The sequence below is a fragment of the Hypanus sabinus genome, chromosome 18 (assembly GCF_030144855.1).
Source record: "Hypanus sabinus isolate sHypSab1 chromosome 18, sHypSab1.hap1, whole genome shotgun sequence".
NCBI classification, from domain to species: Eukaryota; Metazoa; Chordata; class Chondrichthyes; order Myliobatiformes; family Dasyatidae; genus Hypanus; species Hypanus sabinus.
This window is the reverse complement of record NC_082723.1, coordinates 24,041,968-24,067,370: the sequence shown is the minus strand read 5'-3', so window position 1 is coordinate 24,067,370 and position 25,403 is coordinate 24,041,968. Positions and strand designations below refer to the sequence as shown.

The window sequence follows — 25,403 nt, the reverse complement described above, 5'->3', positions numbered from 1 at the left end:
GGAATCCTGCAGGATTTGGACAGGAACGTGGATCGGAAAAGTTTAGAGGCTTATGGGCCAAACACGGGCAAGTGGCACCAGTTCAGTTAGACATCTTGGTCGACATGGACGAGTTGGGCCGAACGGTTTGCTTCCGTGCTTCCTATAGGTCTTTTGCCCGCTGGCGACGGGATTCCCGAAACTTTCCGTCTTGGTACCGCTCCCCATTGACTTCTTCATGCCGGCCATAGCCCGTTAATGAAGTGGCTGATTTATTTCTCCCCTCAATCCCATTCTTCTGGCTTCTCCCTGTAACCCTTTATGCTCTTACTAATCAGGAAATTGCCAACCTCGCCTTAAATGTACCCAGCGACTTGGCTGGGTAGCCACGGCCATCCGTAGCGGTGAATTCCACACCCTCCGGCCAAAGACATCGCTGCTCATCTCCGTTCTAAAGCAACGTCGTGGTACTCTGAGTTTGTGTCCTTTAGGCCTTGGCTGCCCCGCTACAGGAAACAGCCGCTCTATCCAGGTTTCAGTGAGATCTCCGCTCATTCTTCTAAACCCTGCTCAGCCACCAAACGCTGCTCGCCCGTTAGCCCTCTCTTGGGATCATTCCGGACCCTCTCTGACGATAGGGATAAGGAATCCCCAAACTGCTCACAATATTCCAGATGCAGTCTGGCCAATGTCTTACAAAGCCTTTCATTACATCCTTGTTTAAAGAATAGTCTAGTCCTCTCGAAATGAATTATAACATTGGTTTTGATTTCCTTACTACCTACTCAACCTGAGAGCTGCCTCTTTAAACCTCCGATTTCTGAATTTGCTCCCCGTTTAGAAAATAGTCTACATCTTTATTACTTCCACCAAAGCGCATTGTATTCCATATTCCACATTTTGCCCGTTCTCTTAATCGGCCCAGGACGTTCTGGAGATTCTCTGCTCCTTCAACACTCCCAAGGCTGTCTTCTGACCGACATCCTTCTCAAAACCTTCCCTATCAACAAATTATCTCACTACCACACCCCCGTCCCAATCGCCCACTCTGCCACTCGTGGTTCCCTCTCTCTCTCTCTACAATCTTCAGGAGGTGACTATATCCTCTGTCCTTCTGTAGCACGTGGCTGCAATCTTCAATGGGAATGCGCATCTCCCGCCAGGGACGCCGTGCGTGGGGTGGAGTGGGCTGCAATCGCAGAGCTTCTTCCTTCTCAAGTACCCACTCGCAAGCACCTGCGCACCGCCAACCCGATATTTTGCTGCGGCATTGGCAATATATTGACGGTGAGAGCGAATATCCCCTACAATATTTCAAAGAACTACCAATGTTAGTAAATATATATAAATATATACAGCGGCCACTTTATTAGGCAGAGTGCAATCTTCCGCTCCTTGTTGCCCGTCCGCTTCAAGGTTCGGCGTATTGTGCGCTCGGAGATGCTATTCTGCACCCCACTGTTGTAACGTGTGGTCATTTGAGTTTCTGTCACCTTCCTGTCAGCTGGCCATTCTCCTCTGACCTCGCTCATTAACGACGTGTTTTCACCCTCAGATCTGCCACTTGCCGGATTTATTTTTGTTTTTCGCGCCGTTCTTTGTGAATTCTAGAGACCGCTGTGGGTGAAAATCCCAGGCGATGAACAGGTTCTGAGACACTCAAACCACCCCGTCTGGCCCCAACAATCTTCTCACGGTCACAATTAGATCACATTTCTTCCCCATTCTGATGTTTGGTCTGAAGGACCATTTGACCGTGTCTGCATGCTTTTCTATATTGAGTTGCAGCCACTTGATTGGCTGGTTAGATATTTGGTTTAACGAGCAGGTGTACGGGTGTACACCTGAGTGTATATTTTTAAACCAGTGAACCCCGAGCCCCAATCTATCCTGGAAGGGCGGGATAATATACTGACGTATAAAATATACTTCTAAATAGCAAATAGCTGCTTTCGAGCGGGGTTTTTTTTTCTATCGGGGTTGTTTTGATTGCTAGAACCAATGACGTAAATGTGAAACTCTGACTTGACATTGCAATTACTGGGTAATATTGTGTAACTGATTACAGCCCAATCCCTCCAAGCACCAACAAATAAAATGTTTTATCTACTGATACATACACTACGCACGGCAATCTGTTGTCAAGATAGCACGCTCTCCTCGCCAGTTTGACTTCTTTTATCTAGACAACACTGCAAAAACACAGTAGACCGGTACTCCGAAATGGAACAGTGTTTAACTGCTGAAAAACGCTTGCAATTGCATAAGCGGTAGCGAAGAAATCTAAAAGCTGTCATTGTAGAAACAGTCCCTTTCCCGAATGCAGTCATCAAATATAACAAATATTAGGCTACAATGCGACATTTTAAAGAGGTTGCACGCAGCACGCACGTTCTTAATTTATATGTGGAAAATATGTGTGGGACAACCATGACGCCTACAGACCTTCTCCGGGAAATAAAACAAAACTAAAATTACTGCTATTTATGATATTTATAGCGGCCTCTCGCCCTGACCGTTGAAGTGGATGATATTGCGATGCTGAGAAGTCTTTGCAGGTGAGGCAGCAGCTGCGGAGAACGAATCCGGGACTTCGACTTTGCGAGAGTTGTTTGTTTTTGTTGTTTTATATCCAGAATGTCTTGTTGTTTTTTTAAAGATATTAGTTTTAATACTTTTGTGTACGGTTAGATGAGAAGACGAGGGAGTTAAAGGATAGGGGATTGAAGACCCGGCTATTATTCCATATGCTGAAGAAAATTCATTGCGTTTCTACTATGATAAGAATCAGCGTAGTGTTGGCATCATTCTTGTCCTGAAGTTCAACTTAGTGAACTAGTCAAAATTTCATGTCCACCACGCGGTCATGCTGCCAAGTCCCGCCCCAATTTCGATATCTAGATTAATTGATGTGAAGATCTTGTGTGCAGACCCTTCTCTGTGTCTCTGTCTGTTTCTCTCTCTCTCTCTCTCTCTCTCTCTCTCTCTCTCTCTCTCTCTCTCTCTCTCTCTCTCTCTCTCTCTCTCTCTCTCTCTCTCTCACACACACACACACACACACACACACACACACACACACACACACACACACACACAGATTAGTGGAAATATTTTCGCCTTTTTATTATGGATCTGTGAAGGGGAAGATTGCCCCTCAAGAGAGGGCTTTCGGTTTGAAATGGAAGAAATCTTTGTGAGCATTATCGATGTCTTAGCACTTGTGTTTTCTATTGTTGTGGGACAGGTCAGTGTATCGTCGGTACCGACCGGCGGAGGGCGCTCTGGTCCGAATTTGCTTTGTTGGCACAATTTACTATGCAGTCTGCTTGAAGATTTGATGCATGTCACCAATTTAGCAAGGTACTTCCAATCTCCACTGGAACCTACTTCTGATATTTGTTTTCCTAAACATTTAGACCGGGCATAATAATACGGTAAGGTCACAAAATAAAAATGTAACACGAATTACAGATCAGATCAAACTGCTTTAAAATTAAGGGTATTCATTCGTTGAATCGCTCTTTCGATAATATTTTTATGTCGAGAAGCGTAAATTTCGCGGGGATGAAAATACGGGATGTCTCATGCTGCTTTAGCACCGCGGCATGCATACTTAAATTTGCTCTGCAGATTTCATTATGATGCCAGCATTACAAAATAACGGCGCTCGAGAAAACAGCGCATTTTTAAAAAATTTGCATAAGCAAATAAAGCATCAAGATATAAGTCATTTAGCTGGGAAGAATGTAAGAACGAAGCGGTCAGTTTCGACATTTACAAGAACAGATTAGAGGCTAGGGTACTGTTTTATTAGCCCGTGGTTCGAAGTTTCAATTTGTTTAAAGATAATAACTGTCTATAACTTAAAACATATCAAAATATGTAGTCCCAAGTAAATTACCGCAATGGCTTTAGACCTTTGTAACGCCAGTGTAAAGAATATGATAACTAATTTATAAATGTATTAAATTACCTTTACGATAGAATTATAAGCGACGTGTTAGAAGAATATTTCCCTTAATTGCTGAGGCGGATGAAACAACGAAAGAGAAATCGCCAGGATGCTGGAAGCTCAGCGGACAGTTTACGGAGAGGAAAATGAAACGAACGGCGGAACTAGGCCAGCCATACAGAAAGCTGGCACGAACGGGTTTATATATCCCATTTTCTTTCTCTGGGTAACAACATTTTCGAAAACAAAGATGCTGAGAAGCGAACGATAAATGCGTCCGGGGTTCCCACTTCCCCTGTTCTCTGGCAGATATAACGAGACTATTTTGTTGGAGCGTGGGCCAAGAAAAGCACCGTCATTCATTTCAGACTTAAGAACAATCGTTAGATGATGGATGGTGTGTAAATTTGACAAAGTGGGAATGATTATTTTGAAGAACAAATTAAGAAAAAAAATTAAGTTAGAATATAATTTGTCATTTAATATTTTAAAGCTGTAATAATCGGCCTTCATGCCGCGGACAATGCAAATAATACATATTTATTAAAATAAATGTGGAGCTTTTATGATCTTTAAAAGGCAGGCCATTTCCCCAGGATGCCAATTAGAATTTAATAACTGCGAGCCATGCCCCTGTTAACGGCCTCGACTTATTGTGGACTTTAGGTCCGATTATGTGAAATTTCATTCAAAGAAAATCAGTGTTGCAGCCTTCAAAGATAAAGGTGGATGCTTCCCGTCTGAATTGCACGAAAATATTACCGAATTTGTTTTTTTTTTGGATTTGTTGGTCTTCACGGAAGACCGGGAAGGTTTAATTATATTAAGTCAAGTGTCCACTGCGCTGGTCCCAAGCAACTCCATGCCCCAGTCTCTGCTGACTTTACTCACACCGGGACTAAACGAAACAAAATCTATTGTAAAGCGTGGGCGCGGAACAGTTGTCACCGATAACCATCCAAAGATGCGTCGCTTCGACCCAGCCAACGCATACCTTTAACACGCCAAATGCGTTAAAAAAACACATCATGCAAGTTTTTTTCCTTGCTGGGGGAGGGGGGGGGGGGGAACACGCAACATCTTACAAACTCTCTGCACCATTGTAACCATTATTTATTACAAGCGCGAATCTATAGCAACCCGATTTGGACTGAGATTAAAGAGTGTGTCACTGAATTTTACACCGGCGACTTGTTTCTACTCGGGGCACATATAAGATTTATAAAATGTGTATATTTTAATTTAAATATCTTCACATACTGGAAACTTTTAAAACACAAGGAATCCCAAATATTATCATCTAGGTCACTGTTCCTAACTTTCGCCTTTTGATTTTCCGGATTTCTTGCTGTGACTTTCTAACAGAGAGGGTCGGTCGTGCTCAGAGTGTGTCTGCAACTGTAGAACTTTGAGGTAAATGGACAGAAAGCTCATGTTCTGGATAATTGAGATATTGTTGGATGTCGCCCCAGTCAGAAAATGATAAATGATGCTCGCCCTGATATGGAAATGTAAATATGCATATTTTAAACGGAGACCGTAGCTGCTATCTGATCCGCGTGTTGATAACAGGACCATTCGCTTGCCCTGATCTCCAAGGCGCGGTTTCTGTGCGAGTTTATCACGAGTTATTGCCGGGTATAAGGTTAAGGCCTTATTTATCGTGGTATCCGTCAGCACCAAAAGGGTTCCGTTAGCAACGTTAGAGCTGAAATGCGCATTAACAACGTTATTTTGATAACAATTAACACCCCTGACTAGTAAAAACTGGGTCAAATGAGCAAAGTATTTTTGTACCAGCGAGCTGTAAGCTCCAGGATGCGATTGTTTAACATATTAACCGTTCCTCAGAACATTGGGAAAATAATTGGGCTTTTTATGGAGAGCAGTGGCATTGACCGCAATGAAATATTTAGAGATGTCTGTGCTTCGGAACGCAGAATAAATAAATACACGGTGTAATGAGAGAAAGCCGCGCCAAGGGCACGGGTGACAGAAAGCGCATCTGTATGGCCCAACGTACCGATTCCCAATATATGAAAACTCTCACCTTTCACGTCGGTGGCGGTCTCTGGGTAGCAATTGGCCACGTTTAACGATTTCCTTCCCTGTCATTTTAACATAAACAAAAACACAGAATTTCCGAAGCGATTAACTCGTCACTAACGCCAGTTCAGTTTTGCGGTAGAAAAAAAAACACACACATTTAAGTCACAATTAACGTGACTTAACAGCCAATTGCTACCTTTTGCTTTTAAAAATAAAATCTCGTATTATATTGTGTTAGTTTCTTTACGCATCAAGGACATGATGATTTTTAAATAATATAATAATAATAATAATAATAATAAAGTAATAGGCATAAAAGTGAAATGTTGCCCACCTGGTCTGCGTATTGGAGGGGCGCCCTATTTATCGGCTGGCAGCGTGACACTGATGGTCGGTCCATCACATTGGCGCACTGTTACAGCGGGCGGGGACACGTCGAAATGTCAAGATGGGGCGCAGAGCCGGCGTGCGGGCGTATGTATCCCTGCGCGGGGCTAACCTCCTCCCCCTTTCCCCTCTTCCACCCCTCCTCCTCCTCTCCCTCCCTCCCTCCCCTCCCTCTCCGGCGCAATACCAACTCGCTCGAGAGAACGCTGCATGGCACATTCCCATCCGTGCAGCCAGGGAAAACCTACTGCCTGCTTTTGGGATTTCCTCCTAGTTAATTTCCCTCTCTCTCTCTCTCTCTCTCTCTCTCTCTCTCGCTCTCTCTTACAAAATAGCACGAGTCGATTGAATTGCAACTTTTTTTCCCAGAGAGTTTCAGTCTTCAGACTCTCCTGCCTTCAGGTGCTAATAAGTAGACGTTTATTTAATAGAAGTTCCCTTGTTCCCCCCCCCCACCCCCGAACAAACCGGTACAAGTGTTGACTGACTATCAATTATCCACAATACTGTTAAAAGACTTCCCCTCCCCCTCCCCCCCGCTCCTCCCCGCTCTCCCCCCCTCTCCCCTCCTGTGCATGTGAACGTTTGTAGGACATAGTATTGATTGTACTTACAGCTTAGCATTAAAAGTTGCACTTTGCGAGCGCCGGGGAGCGAGCCAGGCCGCCGTTTTGTACTGTGCTGTAAGTGATCTTAAAGGATGGCTCTCACAACAGGTCCCGAATCACAGGTTAGGCGCCTGAAGAGAACCTCCGGCTGCCCGAAGATGTTGGACGGGACAAAAATGGAGGAGCTCCCGTTACGTTCAGGTCCAACCACCCTGGGAATGCTTATAGGTAAATAAACACTTTGTAAACTTTATTTTCCCTTGCTCTTATTTTATATGAAGTCAGTCATTGCTGTCACCTCGCTGACTGTTACAACAGGCGAGGCTCGCCGGCACCGGGAGGATTGTTATTTTATTTACTAAGAATATTCTCAGAATATTTCCTGTCGAACGTGTTTGTGCTAAGAGATTTTGATAAATATAAGCACCACGGTGGACAACTTCGACATGTTATTTTCCGAATCGCTTCGCTTTAGCGCGACACGTTCTGTGGAGCTGTCAGTGAACTGATTCTTGCTTTAAAACTAGGGAGGGTATAAACCAGTACTCTGTGTTGCCCCGGTTGGGTGTCTGGGATCGATGATTTCTTTAGAAATAGCCACTTCGATTTATAAAGATTAATCGCAGTCCGCGAGGATTAAAAATGATAATATTGTCCTCAGGTTCTGAATGCAAGCATAAGGAAGTTTGTGACGGCTGTCAGCGACCTATAGAAGACCGTTTTCTGATGCGGGTGAACGATGCTTCCTGGCATGAACATTGCCTACAATGTACAGTATGTCAACAACCACTCACCAGGAGCTGTTATTTTCGAGACAGAAAACTTTACTGCAAGCCCGACTATGAACAGTAAGTCTGTGCACATTTCATCTCGAGTATGCGAGTGTACCGTACTTCAGTAAATTTGGATTGAAGGCCTTGTTTAATATAACGCCATAACATTCACCCCCCCCCCCACACACACACTTTTTTTGTTGGAAATACAGTGCGGCGATTTTACCCCCGAAAATATAGTTTCCATGGTAACCCTTCGTAATCCATTCACGGTCGTTTTCTTCTTCTTAAGCCCATTACCCCTACTGGGGCAAAGGCCGCCGAGAGCAGCTCGCCGGAGTCCTCTGTTCTGGACCAGTCCTTCAAGTTGTTTCCCCAGGTGACGCCTGTCCTCTCCCAGGGACAAGGCCTTTGGTGCCTCGGTTGGCGTTTCTGTAGCTCTGGCTTTTCACGGGATGGGGTTGCCATCCCCATCCTTTTGTTCCCGGGCGTGGGACTGTCCATGGCGGAGTTTACTGTCATTATAGCTTGTGTAATATTTAAATCTGAAGATCACAAATAATCGTTACCGAAACAAAAACAGAAATTGGGCCTGTATATCTAATGAATTGTTTCCTTGTTGCATTTGCATAAATTCCATAAATTCAAATTTCTCGTGATATTGTCATTTTAACTGCTTCTAGGAAAGCCGGTTTGTATTGGTTCGACTCGGGACCTGTAACGAGCGATGCGTTTTGTTTTATCGAGATTGTTTGGAATACTATTTGGATTTGTCCGAAACACTTACAGCTCAAATGCTGGGCACGCTATTTTTCATGGATTACTCCAGGCCGAATCTATCCCTTAATAGTTGTATTTGACAATTATAAAATGGATTAATAATAATGTATTTATTACCTCCATTGGCCACGGTCGGTGGGGGTTTGTACGTCCGGTGACTCTTTGTCCTTGATCACCTTAGAGCGCAGATTTGCCTCATTATTGGCCACCTAACCAAGAATTAACGTGGACAGGCAAATTAGCAGCGCGAGGCACGGGTCATATTGTTGGAGCGCACACGCGTCCTTCTTGTAAAGACAAAAAATCTCTGTACAAATGAAACGTGTGTGTTGCATTTTAATTATATCTAAGCATCGAGGGAAGGGGTGGATTTTAGAGGTGATATCAGATCACAAATTCGGAATGAGGTCGTTTCAAACTTACCTTGGTGAGAGATAACAAAACCAAGGGGGTGGGGAACGGCCCCGGTGCCTTCGATTTATTAAACGAAAAGTGCCCGGCGCTCTGAGACATTAAAATGGGATAGAATCGGGAGCTTGTGTTCCTGCTGGCGGTCGCAGGTGTTGAGAGAGCAATTTATCTTCTATTTTCAGTTCGGATGCCTGTTCTTTATGGGCAAGGGAATCCGATCAGCTTGCCCAAAGCGAGCAAGTTGTGCAAGAAATGGGTGGCGAGCAATTTTTTTTACCCCCCCAAAAAAAAGCCAAGCCCCGTAGCAGAATTTCACACATACACACAGCTCTCTGAGTCGACAAACACAGGGACAAGTTGGCCCGCCTGAAACCGAGCAGCCGCGAGTCTACCGTCACCCAACTCACCAACTAGCTCTGTCAAGCCCCGGGCTGGCTTGTATTGAATAGGCTTGTTCGAATTGTAAACTCTGCAACTTGGAGACTGTCAGGTGACAATGTACAAGAGATGGTTAGGAGCGGGTTTACCTCTGCGAAATGTATATCCGTGTTTCTGGTCTGGGGTTACCCTCGGCCTGGGAAAACTACCTTTCGGCTAAGTCTCTTTAGTTCTTAATCTGTTTTCCTCCTTCCGCATATCGTTAATATGCAAATACTTATACAAATTATTAAAATGTAAGACTACTATCAGTCCACCTAAATTCTGTTTCACGAGTTTCAAAAATAAAATAATTCCACATCTACACCCAAACTTGCAGCCAGTAATGTCAGATCCTGAAATGGGCCTTAGAAATAATTTGGTCGTTGGATGCCGTTCTGTCTAATGAAGTTTAGATTAATGCAGCGCCGAGTGGGCTTTGAGGACAAACCCGGCCGATCGCGAGCTTCGAGATTTGCTCGTTCAGTCAGTTTAATCGGCAGCGCTCCTTCCTATTCCTATTCCATTGCTATTTTTTTAAAAAAGTCTTGTTGAATCTTCTACTTTCTTCAAAAAATACCGATACATTTGCGTGTCATTAAGGGGCAGATGTCGTATCAATAGATCTAGTTAACACATATAACTGAAGGGCAGTAACTGTGTTGGAAGATAACAGCACTGTTTTTTGAGATATGAAAGAAAGCGAAATGGGCCTTCGTACAGGGTCTGAAATTCACACATCTAGAGTGCGCGATTCCGTCTATTTTGCAACACTATTAAATATACGTTTTAGAAAACAATTATTTCCTTTATATTGGCTTTCTGTTTGACGTGAATAAATTGTAATTTTAGCCAAGTTCGATCGTAATGATAGTTACATTTTTTCGGAGGTCTATCAAAATCGAATGAAATTTATTTTTGTTAGTGTTCAATGATATCAAAATGATTGTCCTTGGGAAAGGGAGGGTAGAAGGGCAGCGAGAATCGGAGTCGAATGCAGTGAAAAGGAGGTGTAAGGATTAAGGTGTATATATGTATGTGGGTGCGCGGGCGGTAAGTGGGGTCATTCGGTATCTAGAGCAGGACGTGGATGGGGGCCAGTTTGTATGTGTGGGTCAAGGATGCGTGCAGGGGAGAGAGAGGGTGCAAGGGGAAAGGAGTGAACTAATTGAACTAAACGAAACCAATTTCGTTTTCTCGCGGTTAAGTTTGTCGGCATAAATCTCAGACCTGCCTCAGGAGTTGCTTTTTTAAGTATTTTTGAATATCACGGTCAAGTTGTTACGCTGATAGCGCTGCTCTGAGGCATGTTATCAATTCTAATATTAATACAGCAGTAAAAATCTATAATTAAAGTACATTTCATTCCAGACCGCTGACTTATCCCACATAATGACAGAAACGCCGCCAGCTTCCTTGAAAATTGACTCAACTTTTATAACGTTATAACTTTTCATAAGTTTCAAGGTCGTGAGTGATGTACGAAAGGTTTACAACAGCCGGTGTTGATATAACATGGTCGGGATAGGCGCTCATCTGCGACTGTGTGTGTGTGTGTGTGTGTGTGTGTGTGTGTGTGTGTGTGTGTGTGTGTGTGTGTGTGTGTGTGTGTGTGTGTGTGTGTGTGTGTGTGTGTGTGTTTTAAATGAGGTTCAACCAGACCTTTAACATCTAGGGGATTTCCATTTCCAACGCATTTGAGAGTGTAGTCGCTGTCTGGATCTGAGAATTGAATAGTTTTAAGTTGCAAACCCTTAGCCAAAATCGTTAAAATTGGAGGCAACCTCTGAATGAACATTCCTGAGGGTCAGACGGCGATTCTGTATTCAAACACCGCACTGTATGTTTTCGACACATTGAGAACTCTCGGTAAATTATGTCTTATGTGGCTAGTGGCTTTTAATAACCGTGAATTAGATGGGTTATACCAAGCGAACGGTGGAGCTTATCCGGACGGCGTGGTCGCTTCACTCAACGAGCGGGGGGAGGCAAAACATTGAGGAACCCAAAACCGAGCGTTGATATGTTAAGCCGGCATTCCGTGTGTGAGTGTGAGTGAGTGTAAGTATGTGTAAGCAGTGAAGTCACTTTTATCTACATTCAGGCCCGTGGATCTATACATATATATATAGATAGGTCCCGTTTAAACTTAAAATTGTACAAGTAACCAAAATCAATGAAAACATGCTGAAATCTGAGAGGACTAGATGTAAGCAGAAGATGTAAATACAAGTAAATACATAAAATAAAATAAGTTCGAAAGGAATAAATAAGTAAATAATATTGCGGATAGTTAGCACGTATTACAAGTACAAAGAGAGCGAGTGCCCGTTTCTGAAATCATAAAACCGCCGTACTGGGCGACGGTTTAGACATGCGGGTTTTAAATCCTATTTCCCAGTTCAGTCCAACCCGAGTCTGACTTCGCGCGGTTACATATATTATTGTTTTGTTTGTTTTTCTGTCTGTCTCCCTCCTTGCGGTCGGCGTGAATTGTTTTTGCGTCTTGGTCGTCTGTGAACGAGGCACATACAAAAAAAACCCCGCAACTCAAAATAAGGCGACTGCGTTTTACCTAACAACAAGTTGGTTTGATTCTCAGATTGCGGCCAATATTGAGAATATTGAGAAGCCCTGCTTCACCAGCAGAGCTGTATTAAATAAAAGATAAACATTTATAAGTTACCATAACAAGTACGTTACCATATGGTTGGGGAAATTGTTGTCGTTGGAATATAATCATAGAAGTGGCCAAAAGCACACGGTTGAGGTGTCTATACTATATACTGTACATAAGAAAATTTGGAAACATAAAGGGAAGTTAGAGGTAAGATTGTTGATTGACATAATATGATCAGGCAGTCACTTGTTTGTGAATAATTTAAATTTAATTGCATTGTACTGTGGAAGGAAATTCAGTTCAAGCCTTACAGTTAAAACTGCATTTTGTCCTGATTTTGTGTTTCTCTAGTCCAGGAGCGGTTGAATATCTAACATTTTGGACTACCTCAGAATGGCAATTATTTGCAAACACTTGTTTGCACAAATATGCTTGGTGCTGTCTAGGGTGCGTCGTCTGAATTCTCTCATCAGAAGTCTCCAATAAATTTATTCACTGACTAGCTCTGTGCCCTCACAACACAAAGGCTTCATTCGCTTGACCTCAAATCTGTTTTTGCACAAGTTTCTGACTTGTGTCTGAATGCTGCTTATTTCAGTAAAAAAAAATTGTTTCACCAAATTTGGGGGATTTCCAGAAAGAATCAGTGCAGAGTACTTATAAAACAACATAAAAGCTCAGCCCCACATAGCTGTCCATTGCATTACCACACTTCATGCCTGTCACTAAAATTTAGACCCTTTTTATATATAGGGGTTTAACATGGCTACTTCAATCACGGGGGCATAATAGTACTCTGTAAGACGCCTGGCGACAAACAAAAGACAACAACTATTACTTTGCATCAACTTTTGTCAGGCATTGACTAGGCTTCCCAATGGGGCCTTAAGTGGTTAGTGGCAACAATGTGAATTTCATAGCAACAGCATGAAAATCCATCGCCCTGGATACTGGCAGTAAATGCTTACACAGAGAAATCTTGCCGAGGTTCCTGCGCTTCTGGAAGGGTTTCTTTCTACTGCGGGTCCAAGGTTGTGTCTAGTCACCACTGGGTCAAGGAAGTGTTTCGTTATAAAGTTTGGGGTACATAGATAACTGACAACCTGTTGAGAAATCCGGCCACCTCGCACTGATCTGGTATAAAATTATTTGAATTCACTAGTCAGCTGCACATTGGCCTAGATGTTAAGCAGTGAAGTCGGGATCTGCAAACTGTTCGGCAGCAGAAGGGTTTATACTTATTAACCTCTGCTGAATCATGGTACCTGGTGTGACATGACATGGCAACCTGCTGTGAACATCACCACGGAATGACAGTGACAAACATTTAATGAGACGGGGTGCAGCCACATAAATCAACAGCTCTTTGGAAGAGCACTGGTTTTGAAATACTTTTACAAGTAGGTATGTCCAGCATGGTAACCCGCAGTTTATTTTTCTGCGTCTCCTTATCGGACTATTTAAATGTGTGAGAAGTGTATTTCAGTCATTTTCTTTCGTACTCCAAGAAACGGACACTTTCTCTGGTAAAAGAGTGGTCCCAGCCCCGTGAAGTTGATGATTTCTAATTTATCATTTGCAATGAAGTTCAATTGGGGAGGTCTACCCGTATAACACAAGAGATTCTTCAGATGCTGGAAATCCAGAGTACTACATACAAAATGCTGGAGGAACTCAGCAGGTCGGGCTGCATCTAATGAGAGGAATAAACAGTCGACGTTTTGAGCCCAGAGTCTTTGTTAGTCCTGATGAAGGGTCCCGGTCTGAAACGATGACGGTGTATTCTTCTCCATAGATGCTGCCTGACCTGCTGAGTTCCTCCTGCATTGGAATAAACAGTCGACGTTTTGAGCCTAGAGTCTTCATTAGTCCTGATGAAGGGTCCCGGTCTGAAACGATGACGGTGTATTCTTCTCCATAGATGCTGCCTGACCTGCTGAGTTCCTCCTGCATTTTGAGTTTGTGCTCTGTTGTTCCAGCATCTGCAGAGTCTCTTGGTGTTTGAAGTTTGCAAGTGCACAGCTCATCTCCATAGCGCTACAGATACATACCTGGGGTCTGTAAATTTGTTTGCTTCAGTTGAAGATCTAGTGCTCAGATCCTGAATTCACTGCAGTCCATTGACTGAATCTTGGCTTAGTTTGATCAGTTTCCTAATCATTCTGTAGATTACCTTCACCCTGGCGGAAAACATGTTGGGGAGTTACAACACTTTATTTATTTATAGACACAGTGCGGGACAGGCCATTCCAGCCCAACAAGCCACACTGACCAACAGCCCAACTATTTTAACATAGGACAATCTACAGTGACCAATTAACCTACTCACCAGTATGTCTTTGGAATGTAGGAGTAAACTTGAACACCCAGAGGAATTCCACACATACACACGGAGAAAAAACCAACTCCCTGCAGATGATGTCAGAATTGCACTCCGAGCTCCAGTGGCCCAAGCTGTAATAGTGTCATGCTAACCAGTACACTGGGGAGAAGGGCTGAAAGAGGTACCTGTAACCAGTCTGCGTAGTGATTGGGTCTGTTCCCAGTCCGCTGAATGATAATGAATTGGTGGTAATTGCACTGACAGCTTCAAGGCCGATCATCTGGTGCATGCAAAGCTCAATGAAGATAGCAGAAGAGGTGTGTCATTTCTCCATTTTCTTAAGCGCTCACCTCGTTAAGAACTGGCCATCATGGATCCCAGAGAACTGCGGTAGAAGCAAGTCATGCTTAATCCCAAGGGAATGTTAAAGCAAAGGAGAACTTGTTCACTATAAGAGGGTTGTAAACTCGTCTGTCCATCACGGGCACTCGCCTTCCTGGCGTCAAAAAGGTGGCATCTATCATTAAGGACACCCTCCCCCCCCATCACCCAGGCATGCCCTCTTCCCATTGCTGCCATCAGGGAGGAGGTACAGCAGCCTGAAGACACACATTAAATGTTTTAGAAACAGCTTCTTTCCCTCTGCCATCAGATTTTGAACGGACAATGAACCAACTCCTGAATGTACCTCACAATTTGTTGTTGTCTTCTTCGCATTATTTATTTATATATTTATATATGTGTGTATATATAAAATACTGCATTACATGCATATATATATATACTGTATCTAAAATACTGTATTACATACACACACATATATGCAGTATTTCTGATTATAATTGTTATTTTATGTATTACATTGTACTGCTGCCATAAAATAACAAATTTCACAGCATATGTCAGTGATATTAAACCTGATTCGGATTCAGGTCCTTCCGAATCTGATCCCAGCACGTCGGGCAGCTTGTATTATAGCTTCCTGTGTGGCCTTGCCAAATCCACCTCACTTCAATCCATTGCGGCTACAGGGTTGTGGAGTCAGGTCTAGACGTGATTCTGGAGGTGAGGGGTGTGACACTCCCTAGTGGAGGCACCGCCTGCTTATTATAGCTCCCATGCTGACTAACTCCTAAACTGGAAAACACTTGGGGAATTTGTTGCAGAAAACGAGAAACTGTCAACTTCTACAAATGGATTTACTCTTTCCTCCCTGAATTCCAGAGTTTCTCCTACTGGCAAACTTGAGGTTGTTTCAAAACTCTGTGGACTGTTATATTGTGCCCACACTACTTCAATACTTCTACATTCTTTTTGCATGCATATGTTATATCTATCTCTATAGTATATTTTAGGTATTGCACTGTCCTGCTGCAAAAGAACATATTTCAACATATGTGAGTGAAAATGTTCTCATTCTGAGAAACACACACAAAATGCTGGAGGAACTCAGCAGGTCAGACAGCACCTATGGAGGGGAATGGACAGGCGATGTTTCACGCCAAGGTACTTCATCAGTCCTAACCTGCTGAATTTTAGCAGAATCTCTTGTATGTTACCCTGGAATCTGCAGAATCTTTCATGTTTATGATTCTGATTCTGGTCAGCTGTGATCATATTGAATGATGGAACAGGCTCAATGGGCTGAATGGCCTACTCCTGCTCCTGGTTCTTATCCTTATGTTATGTTCTATTTATTCCCAAATCTAGTTCACATGCTAATCCTTTGCTTATTGCTTCTGGCTTTGAATCTGGTACCCTCGTTTCCCTCTGTCATCTTGCCTCTCTCTATTTCTGCAAGCTGTAACCCTCTGTGTGTTGCTTCCCAAAGTTTTTTTGTCCTGGTATTCAGTTGCCAGGGAAGTTCCCTCCCCTCTCAGTTGTCTCCACCTCACTACCTCTCTGCCCTAAACATTCTCTTCAGGCGAACCTCAGAATCAGAATCCGGTTTATTATCACCGGCACGTGATGTGAAATTTGTTAACTTAGCAGCAGCAGTTCAGTGCAATACACAATCTAGCAGAGAGAAAAAATAATCATAAATAAAATAAAAATATAATAATAAGTAAATCAATTACGGTATACGTATATTGAATATATTTTTTAAAACATGCTAAAACAGAAATACTGTATATTTAAAAAAAGTGAGGTAGTGGACAAAGATTCAATGTCCATTTAGGAATCGGATGGCAGAGGGGAAGAAGCTGTTCCTGAATCGCTGAGTGTGTGCCTCAGGCTTCTGTACCTCCTACCTGATCTATAATGTGCGGCGGTACAGTAGCGTAGTGGTTAGCTCATCGCTTTACGGCACCAGCCAGCGATCGCCGATGGGGGTTCAATTCTTGCCGCTGCCTGTAAGGAGTTTATATGTTCCTCCCATGACTGCATTGGTTTCGCTGCACAATGCGAAGGGCACACGGATCAGGGTTAGTGAATTGAAGGCATGCTGAGTAGAACTCAGGGCCTCAAACCTGTAGGGTCGTACCACCAGTTTCTGTCCACCCTACCCCGGCAGAGTAGAAGATGTGCTGCAGTCACCACAAGAATAATCCAGCCACTGATTTCTGAGCAAATTCTTGGTTTGGGCTCTCCTTACTGAGTCAGACACAGGCCAATATTTATCAGTGTCCATATAACAAGCTGAGTTGCAATGCCCTTTTAGGTCAGATTTTAACTGTATTCAACTTGGCTCTACTTGAATTGAGACTGCTGCCACAGAATCTATACTGGCCCTTCACATGGGCATGAAGACCAAAGGCTAACATGAAATTTTAAAGATTTAAAGATTAGCGTTATTTGTCACATGCACATCGATAAATTGCAACGTACACTGAAATGTGCTGTAATGTGTCAATGACCAGTATAGACTGTGATGTGTTGGGGACAGACTGCAAGTTTTGCTCTGCTTCTGGCACCAACATAGCATGCACACAACTTACTAACCTGCACCCGTGCGTCTTTGGTCTGTGGGAGGAAACCTGAGCTTCCGGTGGAAACCCAGCAAGCCATGGGGAGAATGTACAAACTCCTTACAAACACTGGTGGGAACTGAACCCTGATCTTACAGCCAGCACTGTAAAGCATTACCATTATGTTACCGTGATGCCCCATTCTCATTCTGTAACTGTATATACAGTAACTCCTCACATTCCTCAGTAAATAAATTCCTTTCTGAATAGTATGGAAACCGAAATACAGCTTTAAAAAATTGAAATGCAATTAAAGTAATATGATAATATTGTAATTGAATCAATATTGTAAGAGTAATTGATGAGTATTCTAAATTTAAGAAGTAATGCATTTCTGTGCTGTGATAATGTGCTCCTTTATTTCATAGCAGTCTTTATCATTTTCGTGGAAGCCCAGATTTGCTTAATCAGTATTTGCAAATGCAAAGCAACACACATTAGATGCTGGAGGAACGCAACAGGTCAGACAGGACTCCTGACTCCCAAAGAAGAGTCTCCACCCACAACGTCGACTCTTTATTCTTTTGCCTGCTGAGTTCCTCCGGCGTTTTGTGTGCGTTGCTTTGGATTTCCAGCATCTGCAGATTTTCATGTGTTTGCAAGTGCAATTCTGTGTTTGGACTCTAAATGTTATTCTATTTGTAGTTGTCCAACCAAATATTTTTGGAAGAGTCAGTAAGTTTTACAGCCCCTGCCACATCCCATATCAGTGCCACTCTGCTCCAAATGACAGCTGAATTTACTTTCTAAAACACTGGGAGATTTGCTTAACCAGATTTTGATTAACCTTCCTTCGCTCCTTGCCCCCAGCCATTCTCCTCCTCAGGCAGCAGCTGTTGTTGAGCCGGTTGAGGAGTGTGAAGAATTTTTGGGGAGAGCTCAACATTAGGGAATTGCGCTAAGGTTGGCAGGATTGGAGTACACCTCCTTCTCTCCCTGTTTATATTGCTGATACTTGAAAACAAAACTATTTCTCAATTTACTGAACAAATAGAAGCCTCCTCTTTTCTGGGGAAATTAACTCTCCCATCAGCAAGTGGAGGAACCTAAAAAGAGGTGAGCGACTAATTCTAAACACAAGAGATTCTCCATTCTCCTCTCCTATCAGATTCCTTCTCCAGCCCTTGGCCTTTTCCACCTGCTACCTCACAGCTTCTTATTTCACCCCTCTCCCATCAATTAGGCTTTACTTAACACCTTCCAGCTTGCCCACTTCCGCTTTCCCCCCACCTTCTTATTCAGGCATCCTCTCCCCCTTCCTTTCCAGTCCTGATGAAGGGTCTTGGCCCAAAACCTAAACCGTTTATTAATTTCCATAGACGCTGCCTGACCTTCTGAATTCCTCTAGCATTTTGTGTGTGTTGCTTGAGAGACTAATTCTTGCTGCTTTGTTAACTGGAGTTTGTTTGTTGGTTATGACATGGGCAATCACGGTCTTTGCATCACCTGGATTGTTCTTTGTAAATTTTTCTACAGAAGTGGTTTGCCATCACCTTTACCTTCCAAGCAATGTCGTTACGTTGATCCCAGCCATTGTTCATACTCTTCAGAGATCGTCAGTGGTCGCGTAACCAGGGCTTGTGATCTGCACCGGCTGCTCGTACGACCATCCACCACCTGCTCCCTTGGCTTCACGTGATCATGTTTGGGGGCTAAGCAGGTGCTGCACCATGCCCAAGGGTGACCTGCAGACTAGTGGAGGGAAGGAGTGCCTTACTCTATCTTTATTAGAGATGCATCTCCACCCTCCCACCCTGTCAATTAGAATAAGGGTGACTAAAGAATTATTTGAGGCGGAGCACAATGTGCCTTGCATCAGAGTGAGCAATTGTCCTAGAACAGAGTAACGCTGCACAGAAGTAGGGCCTTCGGTTCACAATGTCCATGCTGGAAACAAACACTGATGCCATTTACCAACCCTTGCACCTTTGTCCTGCTGTCCTAGATACTTGAATGTTGTGGAGGTATCTGCTTCCACCACCCACTCTAGATTTCAACCATTGAAGCCCCGCATCCCAGGGCACTGACAGCAGCTAACCAGGGTGCCCTGTCCTCGGCCAGTCTTTCAAGCTGCCCCCAATTATGCACGAGGCGAAGATCCTTCCTCTTCCAGGGCTGAGGTCTTTGAAGCTTTTGCTGGTGTTTCTGTAGCTCTTAGTTTTGCTAGCTCCATGGCCAACCTTCTTCCTTTTGCAGCTGGGTTTATTTATTACTTCTCAAGGGCAACTAGGGATGGACTTAGCTGGATGCACACATCCCGTAAATGAATAAATTAAAAAAAAATAATTGAAATTCAGCATAGGCAAGCAATTTTGGCTGATAACAACCTGAAAAGGTACATAAATACTATTGATAACCCATGGGTGAAATTGACTCTTAAAATATGGAAAACTACTATAAAAGAATATAATCTAGAGGGAGATATTGCAATTCTTAAATGGTGTGCATATGACTCGGATTTTATGCCGAATAAACTGGATGCTAGATTCAAGGACTGGACAGCTAAAGGAATAATAGTTCTTTGCAGCATAATGAAAGAAGGAACACTGTTCAGTTTTGAAATGCTTAAAGAGAAACACTTATTAGAAAAACAAGATTTTTATCAGTATTTACAGATGCGACAATATGTTAATAGGACGCTTAAAAATATAACCAAGGCAAGTACATATTTGATAGAGCTATTTAGAAAAGTATATAATTCAGATAATGGTAGTAGAATCATTTCAAGCATGTATAAGGGGTTGTCAAATCTTAAAACACATTTGACTTCATACATTAAAACAAAATGGGAGAAGGAAGGAGGGATAATTAGATCTGAGGAAGAATGGACAATAATATGGAGGTATCAATGGAAGTGTACCAGTTCACAGAAATGGAGGGAGTTTGGATGGAAAAACTTGTTAAGATATTTTATTACACCCTCTCAGAAACCTCCCTATTTGCTGGAGAAATTGTGGAAATCAAAATGCAAATCATTATCATATTTTTTTGGGACTGCCCTGTTATCAAAAACTACTGGAGGGGGATACACAATGCCCTACAAGACATCTTTAAATGTGAAATACCCTTGGAGAGTAAGACCATATATTTTGGATATATACCTCAAGAATGGTTGAAAAGAAATAAATATTTAATGAATATACTGTTGGTGGCTGGTAAAAAGACTCTTACTAGGAAATGGTTATCACAGGAGAGCCCAACTTTAAATGCGTGGATGGAAATTACAATGGGCATTTACAAAATGGAGAAGATAACAGCATCTGTTAATCATAAGCTGGAACAATTTGATTCATACTGGGAAAAATGGTTTAACCACATAATGCCTCATAGGCCTGATTTTATTCTCACAAATCAATGAATCTGTTGTAAAAAAAAACAGATCACTCCCTACCTGTACATAGTTCTTTCCTTTTGCTTGTTTTTTCTTTGCACTCTTTTCTATCAGTGTATACCTCAGATAAATACTATGTGGAGATTTGTGACATATATGATTATATGATATATATGGACCATGTCCGAAATATATCTTATGGAAATGTTTGCTTGATGATGAACATCAATAAAAAAAATTACAAAAAAAAAGAAATTCAGCATGGAAAAGACCCTGCTGGCCCTTCGACCCATGCCTCCTAGCAATCCCCTGATTTAATCCTAGTCTTATCATGGAGCAATTAATAATGACCAATTAACCACATCCTTTGGGAGGAAACCGCAGTACCAGAGGAAACCTACGTGGTCACAGGGAGAATGTACAGGCAGCGCAGGGAATTGAACCTGGGTTGCCTGTACTGTAAAGCGTTGCGCTAACCACTACGCTACCGTGCCAATTTTGGACTGTCCATAGAGTTCAACCTTGCCCTGGGTTCTTCCTCATCCAATCCAAACGTCCTTTATCCCATCTAAATTCCCCTTACTAGAACCGCAGGACAAAGCCTTAAGATTCAGGTGAGGAGATTTAGGACAAGGATGAGGTAGTCTCTGTTGCTGCTCCGGGCAGGGAATTCCACTGATTCACTACACTCTGGAAAAAGCAGGGAGTAGTGAATCTTTTCCCAGTGAATAGTGAATCTGTGGAATTCTCTGCTTAGGGAGACAGTAGAGACTATCTTATTAAATATCCATATAAGGTCCAGTAAGTATTGCACTGTACTGCCGCCACAAAACAACACATTTCACGACATCTGTCAGTGAAAATGAAGCTGATTCTGTTTCTAAATTCTGTACAAAAGCATTTGATTCTCAGAATGGAGCCAAATCTATTTACGGGCCTGTTAATCAGAACTCTGATATTAAATGTCTCCCCCTTGTTTGAAACCCTTCTCTCGATGCTGTTTCTTCAACCCGATAAAGCAAGAGATCTGACCTTCAACACTGCTGGCCTCATGTTTACCCCAGTATTAGATTCAAAATAAATCCGTATGTATGTCTCACTATATACTATCCTGAGACCCACTGTTTTTGCAGATATTTAAAAGGAAAATAAAAAAAATACGATAGAATATTTGAAAAAACGTACACAAACAAAGGCTGGCAAACAACCAATGTACAAAATAAAGCAAATTGTGCAAAGAAGAAATAAATAATAATGAGAACGTGAGCTGTAGAATCCTTGACAGCGAGTCTGGAGGTTGTGGTGAATGAAGTTCTGAACCTCCTTCCCTGCAGTAGGGGCGGGACATGACCTGGCTGGCGGGTGTTCCCGATGGTGGGTGTTGCTTTCCTGTGGCTGCACTCCTTGTCAATATGCCCTGGTGGGGGGGGGGCTTTTCCTGTGATGGACAGGGCTGTATCCACCACTTTCCCTCGACTTCTCCATTCCTGGGCACCGGTGTTTCCATAGCAGGCTGCGATGCAACCAGTCAGCGCACTCTCTGCTCTGCATCTTTAGAAATTCCTCAAAGAACTTTGGTCTGTGTGCTTCGAGCTCTTGAATTCCCTCCCTGAATCTTTCCACCATTTTCTCTCCGTGTTTGACTCCCTTTTAAGCTTTTCATTCATGTGAACAGTGGTTATGATGTTCGGTGTTGATAAATGTCACACTGCAAAGAGCATTCTTCCAGTATTAGGAGTACTGTTGAGAGAGAACTGTTGCGTATGACACCAGGCCACAGAGCACACACATTGTGTTGAGCATCTCCGCAATGTCTGCCACAAGCAGGACTTCTCGGTGACCAAACATTTTAATTCCAATTCCCATTCCAGTTCTGACGTGTCGATCCATGGCCTCCTCTTGTGCCAAGATGAGGCCACCCTCATATTCCTTCTATTCTGTCTGGGTACCCTTCAGCTTGATGGTATGAAGATCAGTTTCTCCTTCCAGTGAACAAAATTTCCCCCCACCCCCACCCTTCCTCTATTCCCCACTCTCACCTTTTACTTGTCCACTCTCCTCTCCTATCAGATTCTTTCTTCTCCAGCCCTTGACCTTTCCCACCCACCTGGCTTCACCTCTCACCTTCCAGCCAGCCTCTTTCCTCTGCCCCCCCCCCCACCTCTTTATTCAGGTAACTTCCCCCTTCCCTTCCAGTCCTGAAGAAGGGTCTCGGCCTGAAACATCGACTGTTTATTCATTCCCATGGACGCTGCCTGACCTGCTGAGTTCCTCCAGCAATTGGTGTGTGTTGCTTTGGATTTCCAGCATCTGCAGATTTCCTTGTGCTTTTGTATGCACATTGCTTTCAAGCCAGATATAACAGTTATTTCCAATGCAGAGAAAACCTTCAGGAGGAGCATCATAAATGAGGCACTTGTTTCCTAGACTCTCATCAATAATACATGAGCTTTTCAGTCCCATCTCTAACAGATGAATATTTCAGAAGTGGTATCCTGGGGTTAATGATAATCTTTTGTACCCGACATTTTCAAGTTAAATCGATATTATTGTAGCGGAGAGAGCAGTTGTAACTCCCACACATTATTTACACCGCGCACAACGGCATGTGTTGTAAAATGAATTGCAACCTCCTATTTCTCTGTTTTGTTAGCAAAAGATTTCGATCTTTTATCTGATAATTAAGAATACTGGTGTGTTTTTTTTCAAATGTTCACATTTTCTTGCTGTAGAAGTTTTTGAATCAGGATAACCACCCAGGAGACTGTGGAAGGGGTGTAGTTATTTGTTTATCCCGCAACGGTCTCTCCTCTCTCCATGGCGCTGAGGCTGTGAAGACTCCCTCGGCTACTGTGCTCCATGCACACTAACGTGATGGACTGATACTGAGGCTTTGGGCCTGCTCAAGGCTTCGGATCCAAGGACTCATTCTGTTTCGGAATCTTGTTGCTCACTTCAATGGTTAGCATGATTTGTGCCTTATCCCCCCCACCCCTCTTTCTCTGTGCATTGGGTGTTGGTCTTATTTTTTAAATTGGGCTATTTTAGGTTTCTTGCTTTGTGGCTGCCTGTAAGCAGACAAACTTCAAGGTTGTATAATTTACACATTCTTTGATAATAAATGTACTTTGAAATACTGCACAGAATAGGTCCTTCTGGCCCAGTGGCTCTGTGCTGCCCAGTAACCCTCCTATTTAACACGAGCCTAATCACAGGACAATTTACAATGTCCAATTCCCCTCCTAATCCATACGTTTTTGGACTGTTGGAGGAAACCAGAGCACCCGGAGGAAATTCGTGCATTTACAGTGAGGACGTACAAACCCCTTAATATACGGTGCTGGAATCTATCTGTGAACTCCGGCGCCCCACGGTGTAATAGAGTTGAGCTAGCAGCCACACTACCATGTCCCCTATGTGCGGGTGGTTAGATGTGGTGTGTGGAAGGGCTGGCAGGAAAGCGGCTCGCCCAGCTTTTTGACGCCGGGGTTGTGTGAGCTAGAGGTCAAAGGTGAAATATTTCAGTGGAACCTGAGGGAGAACGTCTCAGTAACGTGGCGGTCAGCTCGGGTCATTCAGTTCCGGCACCGTTCCGTAAGGAGCCTCTGTACGTCTCCCCATGGAATGTGTGGGTTTTCTCCGGGTTCCCTGGTTTCCTCCCACAGTAGGTTAATTGCTCATTGTAAATCGTCCTGTGACTGGGTTAGGGTTGATCGGGGCTGTGGGGTTGCCAGGGCGGAGTAGCTGAGAGGGTTGCAAGGGCCTACTCTGCGCCATTTGCTAAATAAAATAAATAAACAGCTTCACTCAGGTAGTGAGAGAGTGGAACGAGCTGCTAGAGGGGGTGGTGGGTGCAGGTCCAATTGCAACATTTGAAGGAATTTGGTTAAGTGTGTGGATGGGAGGGGTATGGAGGGCTGTGGTCCAGATGTGGGTTAATGGATTAGGCAGAGTAGCAGGTCAGCATGGACTAGATGGGCCAAATGGCTTGTTTCTGTCCTGTAGGACTCTATGGTTAACTGAAGGTGGTGAATTCTCCCAAGAGCTTCTGACCAATGCAGAAATCATGTGGGAAAAGAGATGAACTGGTTAATCATTTCACTGTTGTTCATGAGGCAGTTTTACACACAAATTGTCTGCTGCACTGGCCAAGAGAAACACAGAGACTATTTCTCATGGCAGCTAATTAACTGTGAAGTGCTGTGGGATGTGGAAGTATTTAAATTACTGTATAAGGTGTTCTGATACCATTAAAAGCATGACACAGGACTTTATTGCAACAGCAGAAAAATAAAATGAAACATCTTAGAGCAAAATCTATAGTACCATTAAGTTCTAGCTGGACATAGAAATGCCAAGTCTAAACTACTCTGATAATGTCACCTCCTCAGGATAAAAGGAGAGAGAAATTTACATGCTGGGTGCATTTATAATCTTATGAGGAATAAGCGGCGAAATTAACCATTTTGGAAGGGTTTTACTCTGTGATACATTACGTAACTCAGTATACAATTTACTTATATTGCTTGTAAACATTAAGGCACGATCTTATTTACATCATTTTACAATTAACCTCTGAGAGCGCCAGAGAATTTTGATGAAGTCAGAATCCGATTTGCCATCACTGGCATATGTCGCGAAATTTGTTGTTTTGTAGCAGCAGTGCAGTCGATTAAAAAAAATACTGTTAAGTTACAATAAGAAATATATAACAAAATAAAATTAAATAAGTGGTGCGCCTCAGTAGTTTAGAGGCTGTTATAGCCCTGAGCGTCGGAGTTAAGAGTTTATTTCTGGTGTTGTT

At 43.0% G+C, this 25,403-nt stretch overlaps 1 protein-coding gene across 2 annotated transcripts in view; it reads left to right on the top strand.

Moving 5' to 3' along the window:
- The first annotated feature begins 6,403 nt into the window (after window positions 1–6,403).
- Window positions 6,404–25,403, top strand: part of LOC132407417 (LIM/homeobox protein LMX-1.2) — a 252,261-nt gene continuing 233,261 nt past the window's right edge. Inside the window, exons 1-3 of one of the 2 annotated variants that reach the window (XM_059993871.1) lie at window positions 6,404–6,454; window positions 7,084–7,203; window positions 7,637–7,823. In XM_059993871.1, coding sequence (XP_059849854.1) covers window positions 6,421–6,454; window positions 7,084–7,203; window positions 7,637–7,823 — 341 coding nt within the window. In that variant the 5' untranslated portion in view covers window positions 6,404–6,420. Of the gene's footprint in view, window positions 6,455–6,636; window positions 6,770–7,083; window positions 7,204–7,636; window positions 7,824–25,403 lie in introns of those variants that run through there. The other variant, XM_059993872.1, reaches the window with a different exon arrangement.